Raw genomic sequence first — 21,323 nt, forward strand, 5'->3', positions numbered from 1 at the left:
CAGCGTACACAAAAAATAATAAAAAAAATGCACCCCAAAAAAGGGGGGGGGGGGGGGGGGCAAGTGGCAGCACCCCTGGGGGGTCTAGGGTCACACAGCTGTGCTGTGGACCCCAGACACCCTAACTTAGGGTGATGCAATAAAGGTTAGAAAAGTTCAAAAACTAACTTTCCCTTTTTTCCCCCTGCCTAAACCAAACTTTCCCTATGCTGTCCCTATGTACCTGATGGGGGGTGCTGGGGCACAGATCGGGTCCTGGGGGCACAGATCGGGTCCTGGGGGTGCTGGCAGACACACGTGCAGGCAGCTCCTCTCTCCTCCGGCTCCGGAACACAAAAGGAGGAAGAGAGGAGCGCCTGCCTCTTTTGAATTTGCCGCCGGACCGCCCACAGACCAATCAGGAAGCGATCCTGAGTCGTGATGTCACCATCACCACTCAGGATCGCTGGATGGTGATTGGTGGGGTGAAATCACACCACCATCACCATCCTGTTCCGGGTTATCGGGTCTTCAGAGACCCGAACAACCCGGAAACGCAGAAAACCGCAGGTCTGAATTGACCTGGGGTTTTCTGTGATCGCATACATGGGGGGGTCACCGGACCCCCCGGCGCATTTGCCCCAAGTGCCTGCTCAATGATTTGAGCAGGCACGGGGTTCCGATCACCGCCCGCCGCGCGGCGGTGATCGAAAATACACAGGGCGTACATGTACGCCCTGTGTCCTTAAGTACCAGGGCACAAGGGCGTACCTGTACGCCCTATGTCCTTAAGAGGTTAAAACCTCACAGATGTCAGACATCCATGCCCACTCCTCACTTGTGAATAGCAGAAGCTGAATGGAAAGGCGACGACCATGTTGCAGCTGGTATTCCACTACTTCCCTCTGCTGCTCACAAAGCCTGGCCAACACGTGTAACGTGGAGTTCCGGCACATGTTCATGTCGCACAACAGCCAGTGACCTGGCAATTTCAAGCGCTGCTGCAGCGTTGACAGCCCGGCTAAAGCTATCGGTGACTTGCGGAAATGTGCACACACACGGCACACCTTCACCAGTAGCTCAGGCAAATTGGGGTAGGTTTTGATAAACCGCTGAACCACAAGGTTGAACACGTGGGCTAGGCATGGAATGTGTCTGGGCTTGCCGAGCTCCAAAGCCGCCACCAAGTTAGGGCCATTATCAGACACAACCATGCCTGGTTCTAGGTTGAGTGGCGAGAGCCACAGCTTAGTCTGGTCTCTTATCCCCTGCCACAGCTCTGCAGCGGTGAGACGTTTGTCACCTAAGCAGATCAGCTTTAGCACGGCCTGTTGCCGCTTCCCCACTGCAGTGCCACACTGCTTCCAGCTACCAACTGATGACTGACTGGTGCTGCATGTGGATAATTCAGAGGTGGAAGTGGAGGAGGAGAAGTGGGGGTTGGAGCCACTAACGTAGGTAGTGGCGGAAACCCTGATCGACGTATGGCCCGCAATCCTTGGCGTCGGTAGCACCTGTGCCATCCCAGGGTACGACTCGCTCCCGGCCTCCACAACGTTCACCTAGTGTGCTGTCAGGGAAATATAGCGTTCCTGGATGAATGCACTTGTCCATGTGTCCGTGGTTAAGTGGACCTTCCCAGTAACTGCGTTGGTCAGAGCACGTGTGATGTTACGGGACACATGTTGGTGTAAGGCGAGCACGGCACACCGTGAAAAATAGTGGCGGCTGGGGACTGCATAACGAGGGACGGCCACCAACATCAGGCTGCGGAAGGCCTCAGTGTCCACAAGCCAAAAACGGCAACATTTCCAGGGCCAGTAATTTGGAAAGTTGCGCATTTAGTGCTATGGCCTGTGAGTGGATGGCTGGGTATTTGCGCTTGCATTCAAATGCCTGGAGGAAGGACATTTGTATGCTGCGCTGGGACACGGAAGTGGATGTGGTCGCTGATGGCGCTTGTGAAGGTCCAGGTGCAGGGCGGGATGCACCCAGGCCTGCGTCTTCGACAGGGGATTGGCCAGCACGTAACACAAGGGAAAAGAAGGCAGTGGTGTGACCCGCAGACACAGATTGTGGACCCAGGCGTTCGTCCCACTTATTACGGTGCTTGGATGCCATGTAGCGGATCATGCTGATGGTGGTGAGTTAGAGGCAAGGGAGATTGCCGCAAGGGGTTGTTCCGTAGAACAGTTGCGGGCCTGTGTGGTATGGCCCGCCTTCTCCCTTTTGCCACCCCACTGCCTCTTCCAGTCTGTTGCGATGTTGCAGATCTCTCCCCCTCTGTACTGCTGTCCTTGCTCGGCTTTCCACCTTCCCAGGTTGGGCCGGTGACCTCATCGTCCACCACCTCCTCTTCCACTTCCTCACTCTGATCATCCTCCTGATTTGTTGACCTAACCACAACCTCAGTGATTGACAACTGTGTCTCATCCTCTTCATCAACCTCTTGAGACAGTAATTGCGGTTGACTCATTGGCAACTGTGTATCATCATCATCATCATCCACTTCATTAAACACTAATTGCAGTTCCCCATCGTCATGTTCTTGTGACTGTGGATGTTCAAGAGGTTGGGAATCAGGGCACATGATCTCATGTCCCTCTTCAAGCGTGCTTGGCGAGAGGGCCAAATCAAGTAACGGCGATGAAAATAGGTCCTCGGAATATCCAGGTGTGGGATCACTTGTTTGCAAAAAAGTTTACAAAAAGGTATTTGTGATGAGGAAATGTGATACAGGACAGGTACCACAGGTAATGTCACAGTTCCTAGTGTCTACAGAAAAAGTGTACTGGATGTCACTGATATTTTAGGGATGCGCACAATTTACACAGGAGATGTGGCACGGATAATTATAACTGTCCGCAGCGGCCTTTTACACAGTATTTTGCACAGGATGCGCTAAAATATATATTGTTGCTGTCACACACAATAGTCCTTACAAGGACTTTTGAGTCTATGAAACATTTTTGTAGAAAAATTAAATTCAATTAAACTCCCTACACTCTCTGTCCCTTCCTATGCTGAGCTCTCCCCGACTTAAAATGAACCGAACACGCGTCATCGGTTGCTATATAGCACCCGATGACGCGTTTCGGCTAGCCAATCACTGTAATGCCAGTAGCCAACATGGCTACTGGCATTACAGTGAGGGCAGTACTTACCTGCACGTTTACTGGCTGCTTAGCAGCCGCAAAATGTGCGGGCAGGGGACTCTAGCATTGCGCTCGAGCACATGCGGTACTCGGCCGAGTACCGCCATGTGCAGAGCATAGCGATGCTGGAGCCGAACTGGTATTCGACCGAGCATGCTCGCTCAACACTACATTCTATGTGTAAGTGTGTATACAGAGATAGCTGTCAGTCACCGATAGCTGTAGAAGGGGTAGGTGTCATCAGTGACCGATAGCATTTTCTGCATAAGTGTGAATATGTTCAATGTTTATGCCAGGAGCTTTGATGCATGTGCTGAATACAGAACATGTGCTGAACACAGAACGAAAACAGAGGTATGAACGTGGAGGTTGATAACTCTCCATATGCCACCATACTGGTAAAAAGAGCAGATTTTTCCCTAAAAGGGTTGTCTACTTTGGACAATCCCTTTTCAGTCAATATGAAGAACTGAATACATTTCCATTAAAAAACTTTAAACTGATTTATAATGATATCATGTTAGAGCAAAACTGAAATAAAAAATTCTGTGGTTTCACTGTTACCGGTGAATAGTGCATTTCGGGATGACATTTACACTGTATGAACTGAACTTTTGTGTCTCATGACTTACAGATTTCAGGGGCCAGAATAATATTTTGACAGTGAATTTGGGTGGGTACAGAAAAACAAACACCACCAAAGTAATATAAAACAAGTAAACAACTGAGGAACTTTGTAATCTATTTTATGTGGATTTTTAAATAAAATGTTTCCTTAGCTTGGTTTATGCTGTGAGAAGGGGGGAGGGAAGCATACTCTCCTATATAACTAATACATATCTACAGCTGCCCAAGGATAGATTTTTTTCATAAGGATATATAAGCTTTAACAAGCGCCAGTGAAGAGAAACAATGACTGAGGGAAATACAGTATATCCCAGTATTTCTCAACCTTTGCTCCCTAGTGACAAAGCCTAATCAAGTATGCCCAAGTAGGCAATGTGTTACATAAGAACTGAAAAACAAACAGGTTATTGTCATTACCACACTTTTAAAATAATAAATATATCATTCAACCGTTAAAAATATCTATGTTTATGGATTATTTTAGGATAGAACAGATGAAGTCACAGGCACTTGAACTTCCATTTTACCTTGGAGACAATTTCTACTTTTACTCCCCTCAAATACACAATCACAGTTGTAGAAGGACACATCCTCACCCACAATGAGGTACAATTAGAAAAGTACTTCAATACTAAAAAAGCCTTCAAGGCCTTCAATGATACCCAGCCCAATACAAACCCAAGACCCCCTGTATACAGACCCCAGACCAGACTCTTCCTGTTTATAGACCTCAGACCAGACTCTGCCCTCTTTACAAGACCCAATACTAGATTTCCACCTGCTTACAGACTCATCTTGAGCCCCCCCCCATTTACAGACCCCAAAACAGACTCCTCCATGTTTACAAGACTCCCTTGTTTATAACATGACATCAGACTCCTGTCTACATAGCCCACACCAGACTCCACCCTGTTTACAGACCCCAGACAACACTCCTCCATGTTTACAAGAGCCCAGACTCCCTCCTGTGAGACCTGAAACCAGACTACCCCCACCAGACCCCCACATTTACAGACCCCAGAATAGTCTCCACTGAGAGCAGAGGGAAGTGCATGACTGGGTAAAGGTGAGCGTGTGGGGTGCCCGGGAGAATTGTCAGCTCTTCTATGAATCTCCTGCACATTCTGGGAGAGTTGGCAAGTCTGACTATGAGGAACCTTCATGCAATATGTGGCACAATTAATTAGGCACATTAATTTCAAGATTGTGTTATGAAACATGATGAGTGAGGTACATTCAGTATGAATCTTATATATGAAGCCCAATAAATAAGGCACACTCCCTGTGAAGTGTATTCTGAGATCTGGAACAGGTGTCAAGGCCGGGCACCGAGGACAGTATATTCGACTACCTCTGCCCAGAAACCATGCCAGACATAGAGATACTGCGCTAATATTCTTCTTTATTACAGTGTGACCAATGTCACTGTGCCTCTGATGCTGGTCTGCATTATCTTAATGCACTATATTATAGAAAAATATTAGCTCAGTATCGCTCTGTCTGGCATCTCCATGGTTTCTGGATACGGGTAATCACGTGCACTGTCCACAGCTGACAGTCCTGGAATCTGTCCAAGCTTTATCTGCCTATGCCCAAGGGGTCTCCCACCCAAAAACATGGGCTCTTGACATGAACCATTCACCTGACAAAAGAGGACACTGGACCACCCTGAGGACACCCAGTTTGTGCCTGGGGACAGAGCACTGCAGGACACCTGGCCTCCGGTGGCAGGACAAGTGAAGAAGAGGTGGGCGGACTGGCACGGCATGGGAGGTACAAAGGACGTACAGCAGCTAGATGTGAGGCCAGTCTTGTTTTCGCTCCTGACATACCCACTTGTGTTGCAGTATGTATTCCCTATGGTACACGCTCCCAGTTTGAGAACCACTGATCTATACTGTGGACATGGAGTATGGTACACCAGCATTTAATTGACCTGATAATTTTTTTTCCCTTATACCAAAAGAGCTTTAGTATTTGGGCCTGTAGCACGACTTTGAACACAACTTTAAGCAAACATTTGTATACAATCTTTTTAAATGTGAGTCACTGAAAGACATATGCAACTTTGTAGGCATACAGTTATCTGGAGCATACATTCAGCAAAACGTTTCAAACTGTCCTCCAGAATGGACTGCCGGTACTGAGCCTCGTCTTATTTGTATTTCCAGTCTAAACTCCACCAAAAAAGTGTATATTTTTGCAGCTGCCACAGCTTTCTTCACAGTTAGTGGCATTTAGTCGTCGATAATTGTTCGTAAAAGACAACTTATGTCTAAGACTACTTGTACACTAGCGTTTCAACTTTCCAGTATTGAGATCCGTCATAGGGTCTCATTACCGGTAAAAACGCTAGTGTGAAAGTAGCCTAATATATCATAGGCGGTGAAAGATTAATTGGAGTGCAAACTACACACTGCAGTCTATTGATGATTATGTTGGCAATAACTATATAACTAGAGCAGAGGACAAGATACGGTGCTCATAAAAGAGACTGCAGATAATTGTACATGAGAAGCAATGGAATGTGAAGTAACACTGCCGCCTACAAAGGAAGAACAGGAAGGTTGCTGAATGACGCATTCAGAGGTTTTGCAATTGTGTTACAGCAACTTTAAAGGAGCATCATCATACTTGCGTACAGAAAACATATCCAATGACTAGCGCCATGTAACATTTCTGTCTTTCCTTAGTATATTAACATGTCATTGTTAAGCTGTGTTCAGATTTACATGGGAAGAACAGCACTGGACACTGTGGCTGAATGAATCATAAGGCAATGGGATTGTTGGGCACGAGGGGCTTTATCATGTGGTGGACCTGCTTCTTCTGTCCTGGTCTCTGTTTATAATGAAACCCATGATGGCAGTGTAAAAAAAACTCCTAATAAACAAAATGTAGGCAGCAGCTGCGCAAAAATTATGAGGGTCATTTATTATCTTAAAATACGGCTATATTAAGCGTATTTCAGGCACAGATTAACCGTTGCGCCGCTAACTCCGACTTCGCCCCTCTCACTCCAGGTCTACAAAAGTGGGCATGACATGGGCGGGGAAGGTGGAGTGGGAGGTAAATGGGCCAGCGGGGCCGTACCAAGGCGTAGAAAATGGTCTAAACGTAAGACAGCTCGGAAGCTGTCTTTACATTTAGAGCTGGTGTTGGATGCACCAAAGTTATGTAGAGGCCTGCGCCTCTTCATAACTTCCGTGGATACACTGACAGATATAGGGGTTATTAAGACCGGCGTCTAAAGCGCCGGTCTTAATAAAGGACCCCCTATATCTGCTCTTGAGGGCAGTTTGAGATACTTCCGTGGGAATGCTGGTAGTTGTAGTTGTACAACAGATGGAAAACCATAGGTTGGAGTAAACAAGCCAACACCGCATTTTACTGGAAGCCACTCTATACTCTGTGCAGCCAAGGATCTCACGTTCCTTCTCAGTCAGTCTCATAAAAATGGTATGGGACACTTTCCATCCTGCATGGACTCTGCGATTGAAGCTTATTCCAAAAGTATGGACTTCTAGATGAACTGGGAATTTGGTTCTTGTTACGCGTATGTCTATGGAATTTTGCTAATACAAATGAGAATTTTGCACTGTGCATCCATTTTATGAGCTCAACCATATGTTGGGGACACTATTGTATGACTTAAAAGCTATGGAGACCTTTGAGGGAATTGTACTTATTTTGGGCTAAAAATCATTTTTTCAACTAGCGTTTATTAAAAATTTTCAGCCACTTTCCCAGTATAATGATATAATCTGTGTATTTACAGAAAAGCAAGTTCTGTGTTTAAACTGAATCCCTTCATCTGACATCTCATGTGAATCGTTTATCTGCTTCTCCTGAAACTCAAACACTTATTTAAGCCATAGTCGGATCAATGTCATAAGAATTGAAGTGTAACTGGACTCCCCAGTGATTAGTGACAAAGAAAAATGCATTTTTTATTGGTCTCCTGAACCCAGTATTACATTGAAATTGTTAAAACCTGTATTTGAATAAAACCAAACCTTACTCACTGTCTGTAGTCATTCAGCAATCAACAACAGTTGGGGTTGTGTAGCGTCTTAACTGGAAGTGGTTCCTGCGCTGCTGTGTTCCTGTATACAAAAAAAACATGTTGAAAACACGGTGCCCACTTATGTCATAGTAAGTGCCCAGTGTCAAATAAAGTGTATCTCCAGCAAAAGATGGCAATGATGCGGTAAAAGTACCATCCAATATGTGTACATTCAAAAAGACCCCACTGTTAATGGCAAATGGTCTTCAATTGGCTAAAGGGGTTATCCCATGATTAATGTAAAATATGAACATCAGACATCATATAAAACATGACAATATTTTTCTAACAAAACTAGAACCAGCCCTGAACCTCACATGGGTCCACAGATCTCCCCGTTCATTGCTCTGCTAGATTTATATCAAGCTGACAGCTCAAGGGGAGTGTCCTTTCTGCTGCAGATCTCTCCCTATCACAGCTGAAAAGGCAGATAAAGGATGGAATTGAGCAAGTACGACCTACTCAGTGAGCTGGACAAAGAAATAAGAAAAAAAAAACAGCAGGTGGTGCTATACAGATACATTTTATTTTATAACTCCGTGGCTGTACTAAATTTTTAATTACATGTAATTACAAAAGTATTCAGATCCAGATCCTGGTTTGAAAACTGTAGAATATTTTTTGTGGGACAACCCCCTTTTAAGTTGTGTCCTCTATAAAACAGTAGCAAAAAAGCGTAAGGCAAAGTATCTGGAATGCTCACTGTAACATCCCAACAGAGTTTTTCTTACAGTACCTAAAACCAATTTTCATAACTATGTTGGGGGTTGTCCAAGATCATAACAGACTGAGGCAAAGCCAGGCAATGGCCAGGCCAGTGACTGGTTGTAGTGGTCACGTGTTGTCATCACTGCAGCCCTGTAAACAAAGATCGATGGGGAGCACCAGCTAATTATTGCTTCATTTGTTATCTTTTTATCATTGACTGTGTTTGCACCATTTTATTATGATCTTGGACAACCCCTTTATGGTATAACTTTGACGAAGGGGGAGGACCCCCGAACCATAGCTGCTACGTTTGTTGTGTGTTAAGTGCCGAACCCTCTCTGTAACTAAGGACTTTATGAAATGTATGGACATTTTCTTCATTGATACTGTATGTGCTTGTAAAAAACATTTGTGGATCTCTACATTGTTTTTGATAAAGAAGCAAAGATAAAATGAAACATGCCATTTTTTTGCATTTTTTGAAATTGTGATTAAGAGCCGAACGGCGATATCAGCTGACACTGACTAGATGGGCCAAATGGTTCTTATCTGCCGACACATTCTATGTTTCTACGTTTCCATGACACTCGCTTATTTGGTCCAGTAGTGAAAAGTATACTGTACGTCGCTGACCTTTTATCGTCCATCATCGTCAGTCTAAATCTACACCAGTTTCCTTGCTGCTGTAGATTTAGAACATTTTTTACACCTAAAACAAGCGTAGAAAATGATAAATGAGACAGGCCTGAAAAACTGGCGTATATCAGCAGGGCCGGCGTCAGCACCCGGCATACCCAGGCAATTTCCGGGGCCTACTGTGCCCGCTCACTCCTGCAGCCGTGTCCTGTTCTTCATCAAACTGCCTGTTCTGAATTCTAGGGCAGCTTACCCCAGCAATGCAGACAATTTTCACCATGTGCACTGCTGGGGTGTGCGGCCCCAGGACTCAACAGGGTAGATGGTGTTTCCTAGTGGGCTAAAGGAGCTGTAAGGAGAGGAGCCAGGCTGGAGTGTGGTGAGGTCTAGCTGTGTGTGTCTGTCCCTGTATGTATGTATGTATGTATGTATGTATGTATGTATGTATGTATGTATGTGTTGGTCTGTCCCTGTGTGTGTGTGTGTGTTGGTCTGTCCCTGTATGTATGTATGTATGTGTTGGTCTGTCCGTGTGTGTGTGTGTGTGTGTGTGTGTGTGTGTGTGTGTGTGTGTGTTGGTCTGTCCATGTATGTATGTATGTATGTATGTATGTGTTGGTCTGTCCCTGTATGTGTGTGTGTTGGTCTGTCCCTGTATGTGTGTTAGTCTGTCCGTGTGTGTGTGTGTGTGTGTGTTGGTCTGTCCCTGTATGTATGTGTGTGTGTTGGTCTGTCCCTGTATGTATGTATGTATGTATGTATGTATGTGTGTCCCTGTATGTATGTATGTATGTATGTGTGTGTGTGTTCCTGTATGTGTGTGTGTTCCTGTATGTGTGTGTGTTCCTGTATGTGTGTGTGTCCCTGTATGTGTGTGTGTTCCTGTATGTGTGTGTGTCCCTGTATGTGTGTGTGTCCCTGTATGTGTGTGTGTGTGTGTTCCTGTATGTGTGTGTGTCCCTGTATGTGTGTGTGTGTGTGTCCCTGTATGTGTGTCTGTGTCTGTCCCTGTATGTGTGTGTGTCCCTGTGTCTGTCCCTGTATGTGTGTGTGTCCCTGTGTCTGTCCCTGTATGTGTGTGTGTCCCTGTGTGTGTGTGTCCCTGTATGTATGTGTGTGTGTGTGTCTGTCCGTGTGTGTGTGTGTGTGTGTCCCTGTGTGTGAGTGTGTCCCTGTGTGTGTGTGTCCCTGTGTGTGTGTGTGTCCGTGTGTGTGTATGTGTCCCTGTGTGTGTGTATGTGTCCCTGTGTGTGTGTGTGTATGTGTCCCTGTGTCCGTGTGTGTATGTGTCCCTGTGTCCGTGTGTGTATGTGTCCCTGTGTCCGTGTGTGTATGTGTCCCTGCGTGTGTGTGTGTATGTGTCCCTGCGTGTGTATATGTGTCCCTGTGTGTGTGTGTGTGTGTGTCTGTGTGTCCGTGTGTGTATGTGTCCCTGCGTGTGTATATGTGTCCCTGTGTGTGTGTGTGTCTGTGTGTCCGTGTGTGTGTGTATGTGTATATGTGTCCGTGTGTGTGTGTATATGTGTCCGTGTGTGTGTGTGTGTATATGTGTCCGTGTGTGTGTGTGTGTGTGTGTGTGTATATGTGTCCGTGTGTGTGTGTGTATGTGTCCCTGTGTGTGTGTATGTGTGTGTGTGTGTCCCTGTATGTGTGTGTGTCCCTGTGTGTATATATTATATATATATATATATATATATAATGTGTGTGTGTGTGTGTCCCTGTGTGTGTGTGTGTGTATGTGTACCTGTGTGTGTGTGTGTATATGTGTCCCTGTGTCTGTGTGTGTGTGTATGTGTCCCTGTGTGTGTGTCCGTCCCTGTGTGTGTGTGTATGTGTCCCTGTGTGTGTGTGTGTGTATGTGTCCCTGTGTGTGTGTGTGTGTATGTGTCCCTGTGTGTGTGTGTATGTGTCCCTGTGTGTGTGTGTGTATGTGTCCCTGTGTGTGTGTGTATGTGTCCCTGTGTGTGTGTGTATGTGTCCCTGTGTGTGTGTATGTGTCCGTGTGTGTGTGTGTATGTGTCCGTGTGTGTGTGTGTATGTGTCCGTGTGTGTGTCTGCATATGTCCCCGTGTGTGTGTGTGTGTGTGTGTGTGTGTGTGTCAACATCACCATGCCCACAGTGTTTTTATGTCTTGATGCTGCTGCATCAGGACGTTCTGTGCGGGGCAAGAAGAAGAAGGAAGAGGAGGCAGCACCGCCAGCATGGAGTCCATGAGAGAGGCACATTAAGGATGTAGGTAACACTACCACAATATCAGCATTAGTGTTATCTGTGGTTTTACATAGGACTGCAGGTAACACTAAGACATTATTAGCACTAGTGTTACCTGTGCTGTTACATAGGACTGCAGGGGACATCTACAATATTATCTGTACTCAGAGATTTATCACTGTGTTAAGGGGCCCACTGAGACTTCATCGCCCAAGGGCCCACATGAACCTGGAGCCGGCCCTGTATATCAATTAGTAAATGACCGCCTTAGTTGCAATTATTGCTGTACAATGGGTTACACCAGATACTAAAAGCTCACATCTTTTTGCCACTCACAGACACGTGATATTGGACCATTTTCCTCAATAGTTAAATTACAAAGTCTAATATTTTTAGGACTTTTGTGAAAAGTTGATGTTGTTTTAGGTAAAATTTATGCAGAATAAAGAAAATTCTGAAGGGTTCACAAGTATTTAATCACCAATGAACTTGCATCCCACTTGTAATAACAATTCTGGAGCATCTATTTGTACGATTCTATGTTGTGCCAATCCTTTATTATCCTGCCAGAAGTTATGAATTACTAGCAACTTGCAATGAAGGTCCAGCTGGGTGTTTCCAGTTGGGGATGTGTCCCTGTGCAGTTTGACATTATCCAATCAGTGCTGTCAGTGTTTGATTGTGCAGGGACACCCCCCAGTTGACAGCACCCAGATGGACCTTGATTGGAAACTGCTAGTAAGTCTTTGTTAACGTGTAGCAGGAATAATGCAGGAATGGCACATCATAGAGTCATAAAAGCTGATGCTCCAGAATTCTTCTGGGGAATACAAGCAGTCACTAAAGCAGTCGTGTCAGGAGAGGTGACGGGTCCTCTTTAATGCCAGTTTTTGTGCAAAAGCTATCTCCGTTTTGATTCCTAAGAAAATGCTATTATGGAAAACTGCAAACAAAAAAGCAGCATGGCCAAAAACACGTGTCACCAGATTGTGTGAACATTTTTTTTTATAATCACATTTATAACAATGTACAAATAATAGGTAGTAGAGCAGCACAATCGGACCTTTAGACCTTTAAAACCGGAATGCAACAGCCGCGATGGGACCGCAGATCCACAGCAGTCCAGGAACAGCAATGAAAGAGGATGATCACAGCAGCATATCCAGTGCGTCATTTATTGGAAGCCTTGAGTGCACACACAAACAAAGTACGACGTTTCGGCTACGCAGTAGCCTTTGTCAAGTACTTGATACTTGACAAAGGCTAGTGCGTAGCCGAAACGTCGTACTTTGCGTGTGCACTCAAGGCTTCCAATAAATGACGCACTGGGTATGCTGCTGTGATCATCCTCTTTCATTTATAACAATGTAGTCACTGCAGTGGCAAAAGTGCCATGTCTGATTCCCCCTAGGGCAGGGATCAGCAACCTCCGGCACTCCAGATGTTCTGAAACTACAATTCCCAGAATCCTCTTTTCATTTCTGTGGGCATTACAAGAGTAGCAGAGTAGAATTGCATGCTGGGAGTTGTAGTTTCACAACAGCTGGAGTGCCGATGGTCGCTGATACCTGCCCTAGGGAACTCTACCTCTAGTGGAGTATCACAAGTTTAGGCTTTCTGATGCAGTTTTTGAAGCCAAAATCATAATTGGTGGATACATGTACTATATACTGTAGCTCAGCTATTTGCCAGTCTCATAAATATCACTACCTCAGTGATAAATAACATTACCTTGGCCTTTGTCCAACGTAACAACATGATGCGTGTCAAAGTTCACAACAGTGTAGGGTTTGAAGGTAAAGTCTACATTTCTCTACTGTATCTTTGGATATGTTCTACAGAACTTTGTCCCTCAAATATTGGGCAGTGGCGCTCAGAAGAGCCAAAAACCACTTTGCCACCGATAAGTAAGAATTTCCACCACAGGAGGGATCTATTAATGCTTCTACACCGATCTCTGGAGCACAAAAGTCACGGATTTTGGAGCAGAACTCCATTTGTGACAAGATTTGCAACTTTACACCACACTTGCCACTTTTCTAAAAATGAATGGGAGGACACGAGGCTTACGAGACAAACTTAACAGTACTTGCTCCAGAAAACTGCCATCAATTCCACTGACAGCAGCTTCTTGCTGGCATAGATTTCATGTTCTGATGCTCCTGCACCAAATTTACTAAGAGCGATATTTTTTATTAAGACTGACATAAGAAATTAGTCTTTATGGGGTCTTCCAGGGCTTAGAATAAGTTATCAATATCAGATCGGCAGGGGTCCAGCTTTTGGGACCCCCATCAATCAGCTGTTTTTAAAATCTCCAGTGGTGGAACCACACGGATCCGTCAACGGTGGCCAGGCCTGGTTACTGCGGCGCTGCTCCTATTCATGTGAACCCTGTTGATCTGATATTGATGACAAAAGATAGGGCACCAATAGATAAGTCCCAGAAACCCCCTTTAATAACCCCACCACCACATTGCTTTGTAATATCTGGACTAATGAAAAATAATGCAGAGCCAGAATTACTGTAAATCCACAGCAAATAAGTGTACAGTATCTCTATAAATGGGGTCTGGGTCATTTAATAAGACAGTTCTTTTTTGTGTCTACAGTCTATTTTTTTATGGGTCCATATTTATTTCGATCTGGAGTAATTTAGGTATTCTGGTCTGGGGTCAATTATTTGAAGGGCTATGGGGGGGGGGGGTCTGTGAGAGTCTGTATTTTATTAGGGTGTCTGTATGCATTTATAGGTTCTGTATATTTTTAGTGGGTCTGGTCAAGAGTCTGTATTTAGAGGGTCTGATCTAGTGTATAAATGGTGAATTTTGGCTTTGTACTGCAATCGCAACATTTTGACATTCTGTAATTTAAAGGCATTGTCCCGTTTAAGGAGGAAACTAGACAACCCCTGGGATTCACCTGAGATAAAGAACAGGTAAGTACTTACCCGAAAGATCCTGCTCCATCCCTCCAGTTTTCTTGGCCGGGCTCTCTTTACCCCGCTGCAGGGGTGTCTGGTTCCTAAACTTAACTGTGCTGAACTTACAATGCCATAAATACCTGTAAACAACTACATTCAGAGTTTGGGTAAAACCTGCGGTGATTTAAAGGAACTGAGCAGACTGATATATATTTTAGTGGGAAAAGTTAAACCGTAAAACCTGTAATTTATACACCATATCTGTGTGAGGAATTGTCATCAGTGATTGATAGCATTCTCTGTGTAAGTGTGTATAGAGAGGTATCTGTTAGTCACTAAGAGCTGTACTCAGTGATTGATAGCATTCTCTGTGTAAGTAAGTATACAGAGATAGTTGTCAGTCACTGACAGTTTTACATGGAGGAGGCGTTAGCATTCTCTGTGTATACAGTGGCGGAAATAATTATTTGACCCCTCACTGATTTTGTAAGTTTGTCCAATGACAAAGAAATGAAAAGTCTCAGAACAGTATCATTTCAATGGTAGGTTTATTGTAACAGTGGCAGATAGCACATCAAAAGGAAAATCGAAAAAATAACTTTAAATAAAAGATAGCAACTGATTTGCATTTCATTGAGTGAAATAAGTATTTGAACCCTCTAACAAAAAAAGACTTAATACTTGGTGGAAAAACCCTTGTTTGCAAGCACAGAGGTCAAACGTTTCTTGTAATTGATGACCAAGTTTGCGCACATTTTAGGAGGAATGTTGGTCCACTCCTCTTTGCAGATCATCTCTAAATCCCTAAGGTTTCGAGGCTGTCTCTGTGCAACTCTGAGCTTGAGCTCCCTCCATAGGTTTTCGATTGGATTAAGGTCCGGAGACTGACTAGGCCACTCCATGACCTTAATGTGCTTCTTCTTGAGCCACTCCTTTGTTGCCTTTGCTGTATGTTTTGGGTCATTGTCGTGCTGGAACACCCATCCACGACCCATTTTCAGTTTCCTGGCAGAGGGAAGGAGGTTGTCGCTCAGGATTTCACGATACATGGCTCCGTCCATTTTCCCGTTTATGCGAATAAGTTGTCCTGTGCCCTTAGCAGAAAAACACCCCCAAAGCAAAATGTTTCCACCCCCCATGCTTGACGGTGGGGACGGTGTTTTGGGGGTCATAGGTAGCATTTTTCTTCCTCCAAACACAGCGAGTTGAGTTAATGCCAAAGAGCTCTATTTTGGTCTCATCAGACCACAGCACCTTCTCCCAGTCACTCTCTGAATCATTCAGGTGTTCATTGGCAAACTTCAGACGGGCCTGCACATGTGCCTTCCTGAGCAGGGGGACCTTGCGAGCCCTGCAGGATTTTAATCCATTGCGGTGTAATGTGTTTCCAATGGTTTTCTTGGTGACTGTGGTCCCTGCTAATTTGAGGTCATTAACTAACTCCTCCCGTGTAGTTCTAGGATGCTTTTTCACCTTTCTCAGAACCATTGACACCCCACGAGGTGAGATCTTGCGTGGAGCCCCAGAGCGAGGTCGATTGATGGTCATTTTGTGCTCCTTCCATTTTCGAACAATCGCACCAACAGTTGTCACCTTCTCTCCCAGCTTCTTGCTAATGGTTTTGTAGCCCATTCCAGCCTTGTGCAGGTCTACAATTTTGTCTCTGACATCCTTGGACAGCTCTTTGGTCTTTCCCATGTTGGAGAGTTTGGAGTCTGCTTGATTGATTGATTCTGTGGACAGGTGTCTTTTATACAGGTGACTAGTTAAGACAGGTGTCCTTAATGAGGGTGACTAATTGAGTAGAAGTGTCTAACCACTCTGTGGGAGCCAGAACTCTTAATGGTTGGTAGGGGTTCAAATACTTATTTCACTCAATGAAATGCAAATCAGTTGCTATCTTTTATTTAAAGTTATTTTTTCGATTTTCCTTTTGATGTGCTATCTGCCACTGTTACAATAAACCTACCATTGAAATGATACTGTTCTGAGACTTTTCATTTCTTTGTCATTGGACAAACTTACAAAATCAGTGAGAGGTCAAATAATTATTTCCGCCACTGTATATATGTATATGTATTTAGGGGTGGGCGATATGGCCTAAAATCTATATTGCGATATAATTTTAAGCATGTGCGATATGCGATATATATTGCGATATATTGTTTTCTATATTTGGGGGGGCGTGTTTAAACTTTTTTTTACTTTTTATTTAATAACTATTAGTCTCCTTAAGGGCTAGAACGTAGAACCCTTGTAATATTCACCCTAATAGAGCTCTATTAGGGTGAATAGGACTTTACACTCTCCCTGCTGCCCTGTGCACACAACAGCAGGGAGCTGATCCCCCTCCCCTAAACGGTGTCATCCACAGATCCCCCCCCCCCCCTAAACGGTGCCATCCACAGATTCTCTCTCCCCCCCCCCCCCCCCGACGCTCACAGGAATACATTTAAAAACTAATCAGTAACTTTAACTTTATTCATTGGTGATCTCTTTACTGTATACCTTACTAGGTCTTAGCTCCGATAACAGCAGGCAGTGCGGGGGGCGGCGCTCTGTCAGTTACTGATAGTTGTATACAGGGAGGTGTTATCAGTGATTGATAGCTATGCCTGACAGCTATCTGTCTATATACACTTACACAGGGAATGCTAACACCTCCCCCCCGTCAACAATGAAATCAGAAATAGTAGAGGTTTAAATGTAAAAATTATAAGTTTTGCTGAATCTTTTCCTACAAAAATAAATATCAATCTGTTTAGCTCTTCCAGCTCTACACCGTGCTCCCTGCAGATTGCATTGCATTTCGTGGAGACAGGTCTTTAAGTTCAGCTCAGGTATAAATGCGCCTATTTTACAGCAGTACAAAAGCAGACTTAGGCTATTTCCTCCTAAATCAAAGCCCACCCCCTTAAGTGTAGATGAAAGTGGTACAACCTTTTAAATATGACCATGTTTTCAGGTAGCCCGCATTGCATTCCCGGTTTCCAACAGCAAAACAATCCCTGAGAACACGGTGTTGTAATACTGCAGCTCGGCATTAGCAGGCAGCTTTATTAGAACATGTTTCTTGACTGTGTACTAAACTCTAAAACTAGTGTTTCAATACAAGTAATAGGTTATATATATTAATTTATCATCATATTCTGTAGAGCACGGCATATAGTCAGTGATGCAAACTATGAAACAAGGGTCCCTGAAAGGTGCAGCGTTACTGAATAGTATTAAACAGTCATAGGACAGTAGATAAAATTCACTTGAAAGGAGAGAGTCCTTGTGGTCTGCCCCCCCCCCCCCATAGATGCACCACTGCATATGGGGTTGAGCACTTCCTGCTTTTTAATACCACGCCAATTTGTAGTTTGTATTTTGAATTTATTGGAGGTGTAGAAACTTCTAGTCTGAATGTGCCTTTATTTCCATCTACAGTCGTGGCCAAAAGTTTTGAGAATTACATAAATATTGGAAATTGGAAAAGTTGCTGCTTAAGTTTTTATAATAGCAATTTAAATATACTCCAGAATGTTATGAAGAGTGATCAGATGAATTGCATAGTCCTTCTTTGCCATGAAATTTAACTTAATCCCAAAAAAAACTTTCCACTGCATTTCATTGCTGTCATTAAAGGACCTGCTGAGATCATTTCAGTAATCGTCTTGTTAACTCAGGTGAGAATGTTGACGAGCACAAGGCTGGAGATCATTATGTCAGGCTGATTGGGTTAAAATGGCAGACTTGACATGTTAAAAGGAGGGGGATGCTTGAAATCATTGTTCTTTCATTGTTAACCATGGTGACCTGCAAAGAAACGCGTGCAGCCATCATTGCGTTGCATAAAAATGGCTTCACAGGCAAGGATATTGTGGCTACTAAGATTGCACCTCAATCAACAATTTATAGGATCATCAAGAACTTCAAGGAAAGAGGTTCAATTCTTGTTAAGAAGGCTTCAGGGCGTCCAAGAAAGTCCAGCAAGCGCCAGGATCGTCTCCTAAAGAGGATTCAGCTGCGGGATCGGAGTGCCACCAGTGCAGAGCTTGCTCAGGAATGGCAGCAGGCAGGTGTGAGCACATCTGCACGCACAGTGAGGCGAAGACTTTTGGAAGATGGCCTGGTGTCAAGAAGGGGAGCAAAGAAGCCACTTCTCTCAAAAAAAACCCCATCAGGGACAGATTGATCTTCTGCAGAAAGTATGGTGAATGGACTGCTGAGGACTGGGGCAAAGTCATATTCTCTGATGAAGCCTCTTTCCGATTGTTTGGGGCATCTGGAAAAAGGCTTGTCCGGAGAAGAAAAGGTGAGCGCTACCATCAGTCCTGTGTCATGCCAACAGTAAAGCATCCTGAGACCATTCATGTGTGGGGTTGCTTCTCATCCAAGGGAGTGGGCTCACTCACAATTTTGCCCAAAAACACAGCCATGAATAAAGAATGGTACCAAAACACCCTCCAACACCAACTTCTTCCAACAATCCAACAACAGTTTAGTGAAGAACAATGCATTTTCCAGCACGATGGAGCACCGTGCCATAAGGCAAAAGTGATAACTAAGTGGCTCGGGGACCAAAACGGGAGATTGCTTTGAGTCGGACCTTGCGCTCCTGTAATTGACCCACTGGCTCCTGGTATTGCCCACACGGCCCAGGTAGGTTTAGCGTTAGGTCCCGAGCTACTTGAGAAACCTTGGCGCGGTGCTCGGGCTCAGACATGTCCTCACGTAGGACATGTTGGTTAATCTCTCAATTTTAACACCAGTTTGAGGGCTTAGTAAGACCGCAGAGTGCACCTGTCTTTGTTTTTGTTATATTATTTATACTGTTTATTACATATGTTTTTTGTTTTGCCTCCAGATGATTGGGGTTAAGATTGTTTACCCTTGTCTTTTTGCATGGAGTGTTCTTCAGATCAACTTAATCATATTGTATATTTGCATATTTATTTTATGTGAAGATTTTATATATTGCTGCTCTGATTGTTTGATTTGTTTTTAGCCCTTTAATAGTATTAATTAATTATTTTTATGGCTATTTTGTAGGTCCTAAATAATTATGGTATACACTTTGGATAATGGAAATTTGCACACATGCTTGAGAAAGGGGATGGAGTCCCTCAGAACGTCGCAAGTAGGATCTAGCATGCTCTTCTCCATCTCCAACATCGACTCTGCTGTGATGCTTGCTGAAAATGGAGAACATTAGCAAACACAATTTACTGTCATTTAACAGAGCAGGGGTAGGCAACCTCCGACATTCTAGGCGTTGTGAAACTACATCTCCCATCATGCACACCTGCTTGGTTGTTCTCTGAACTCCCACAGAAGTGAAAAGATCATGCTGGGAGTTGTAGTTTCACAACAGCTGGAGTGCTGAAGGTTCCTGATCCCTGTAATAGAGAATGGTGTAATTAGCAAATTTCTAAATAACTTAAAGGGGATGTCCGAGTTATGAAAAAAATATATATACCGTATTTTTTGCCCCATAAGATGCACTCCCCCCCCCAAAAAAAGTGGGGGGAAAATTCCCCCGCGTCTTATGGGGCAAATGCTGCCATTTTACATCGCAGTCTGCGATAAAGCAGTGAGTAAGCGGTGGGGCCGGAGTACAGTGACCGCACCGGCCCCGCCGCATTTGCATGACACCGGCCCCTCCCACAGGTTTAGCTCCCGTATATTAGGGCATCTGTGGATGCCAGTATTATGGGGTGGGGGATCTGTGGGTGAGACATATATAGCAGTGCCATCCACAGATCCACCACCCATAACAGTGCCATCCACAGATCACCCCCCCCCCCCCATAACAGTGCCATCCACAGATCCCCCAAAGTAGTGTCATGCACAGACCACCATTAGTTCAAAACCCACCAAAAGCACACCTTTTGGTTAAAAAATTTTTTTTTCTTATTTTCCTCCTTAAAATTCTAGGTACGTCTTATGGGCCGATGCGTCTTATAGGGCGAAAAATACGGTAGCACTGTAAATCTGATGGGCAGCAATATATAACTGAACTAAGCAAGTTTTAGGTAAAAAAAAAATAATTATATTTCCTCATTTCCCTGGTTCTCTTCTGGCCCTTTGTTTACCTACAATAACAACAATCTCTGCCCCTCCCCCTGCTCTGCAAAGGGAGTGAATATAAGTGCTGCCCTGAGTGACATGTCTGCCTGCTGGGAGACTCAGCAGCATGTTGTATTTGTAGGACTACAAGTCCCAGCTGTACAATGACACTGCTGATACACACAGGATCTTCTCCCTACCTGTTCTTGTGCAGAACTCCTCTAGTCTGTCAGCTCCTGTGACCAGCATTTGTACCCTGACTGCCTGCAGCTACTCAGTAAAGCCTTCAGCCCTGAGTCTGTGCTCTTGAAGGGGTTAATCTTTCCTGAAGTATCCAGTGGGAGGGAGACACAGGGCAGAGAGCAGCAGCAGCAGCAGGCAAAGCAGGGGGGCGTGGCCAGCACAGTGACGTCTGGTGTACAGACACACATCTGCTCTTTCAGGCTTGTGCACAAATCATCATCAGAGCAGGGAGAGAAGCTGAAATCACAGGTCATGTGACCCTCAATAAAATCTGAGAAACCAGCAACTGGAGATAAAGTAAGTCAACTGTAAAGTCCTTTCATTTGCCTAGTTAGAAACATACAAAGAACAAAGAAATAACTTGGACAACCCCTTTAATTTGAAAAGTATGCCTGCGTCCCCCCTAACAAAAAGCTGTAAAGTCATGGCCACTATGGGTCTCACTTCCACTTAATTTGCAGTCATCTTTCTGTTATTAGGCTAGATCCATCTCTGGTAACAGACAGTTCACAGGAAATGGGGGCATGTCAGAGCTAGCTAAGCTCCTGAGCGTGATAAATGCACTGCCTCCACACAGCCTAAGAAGCCCCTGTGTGTCTGATCTCTCCCTCCTTGTCAGCTTTCTGATCTTCCTAGAAGTAAACAAGTATAGTAGGAAGTAAGGGAAGTGATGCCATTGCAGTACAGTACTGGCATATTCTACAGAAGGGAGACACTCAC

General features: G+C 44.5%; 1 protein-coding gene across 5 annotated transcripts in view; it reads right to left on the reverse strand.

Annotated features, from left to right (window-relative positions):
• Nucleotides 1-21,323, reverse strand: part of VDR (vitamin D receptor) — a 227,083-nt gene that overhangs the window by 186,408 nt on the left and 19,352 nt on the right. For 4 of the 5 annotated variants that reach the window (XR_005777732.1, XM_040425878.1, XM_040425880.1 and 1 more), the window contains exon 2: nt 7,787-7,867. Coding sequence is in view for 3 of the 5 variants with exons in the window: in XM_040425878.1 (XP_040281812.1) it covers nt 7,787-7,799 (13 nt within the window). In the remaining 2 variants the exon portion in view is untranslated. Of the gene's footprint in view, nt 1-7,782; nt 7,868-21,323 lie in introns of all 5 variants that reach the window. The other variant, XM_040425881.1, reaches the window with a different exon arrangement.

This window comes from Bufo bufo, chromosome 3 (assembly GCF_905171765.1).
Source record: "Bufo bufo chromosome 3, aBufBuf1.1, whole genome shotgun sequence".
Lineage (NCBI taxonomy): Eukaryota > Metazoa > Chordata > Amphibia > Anura > Bufonidae > Bufo > Bufo bufo.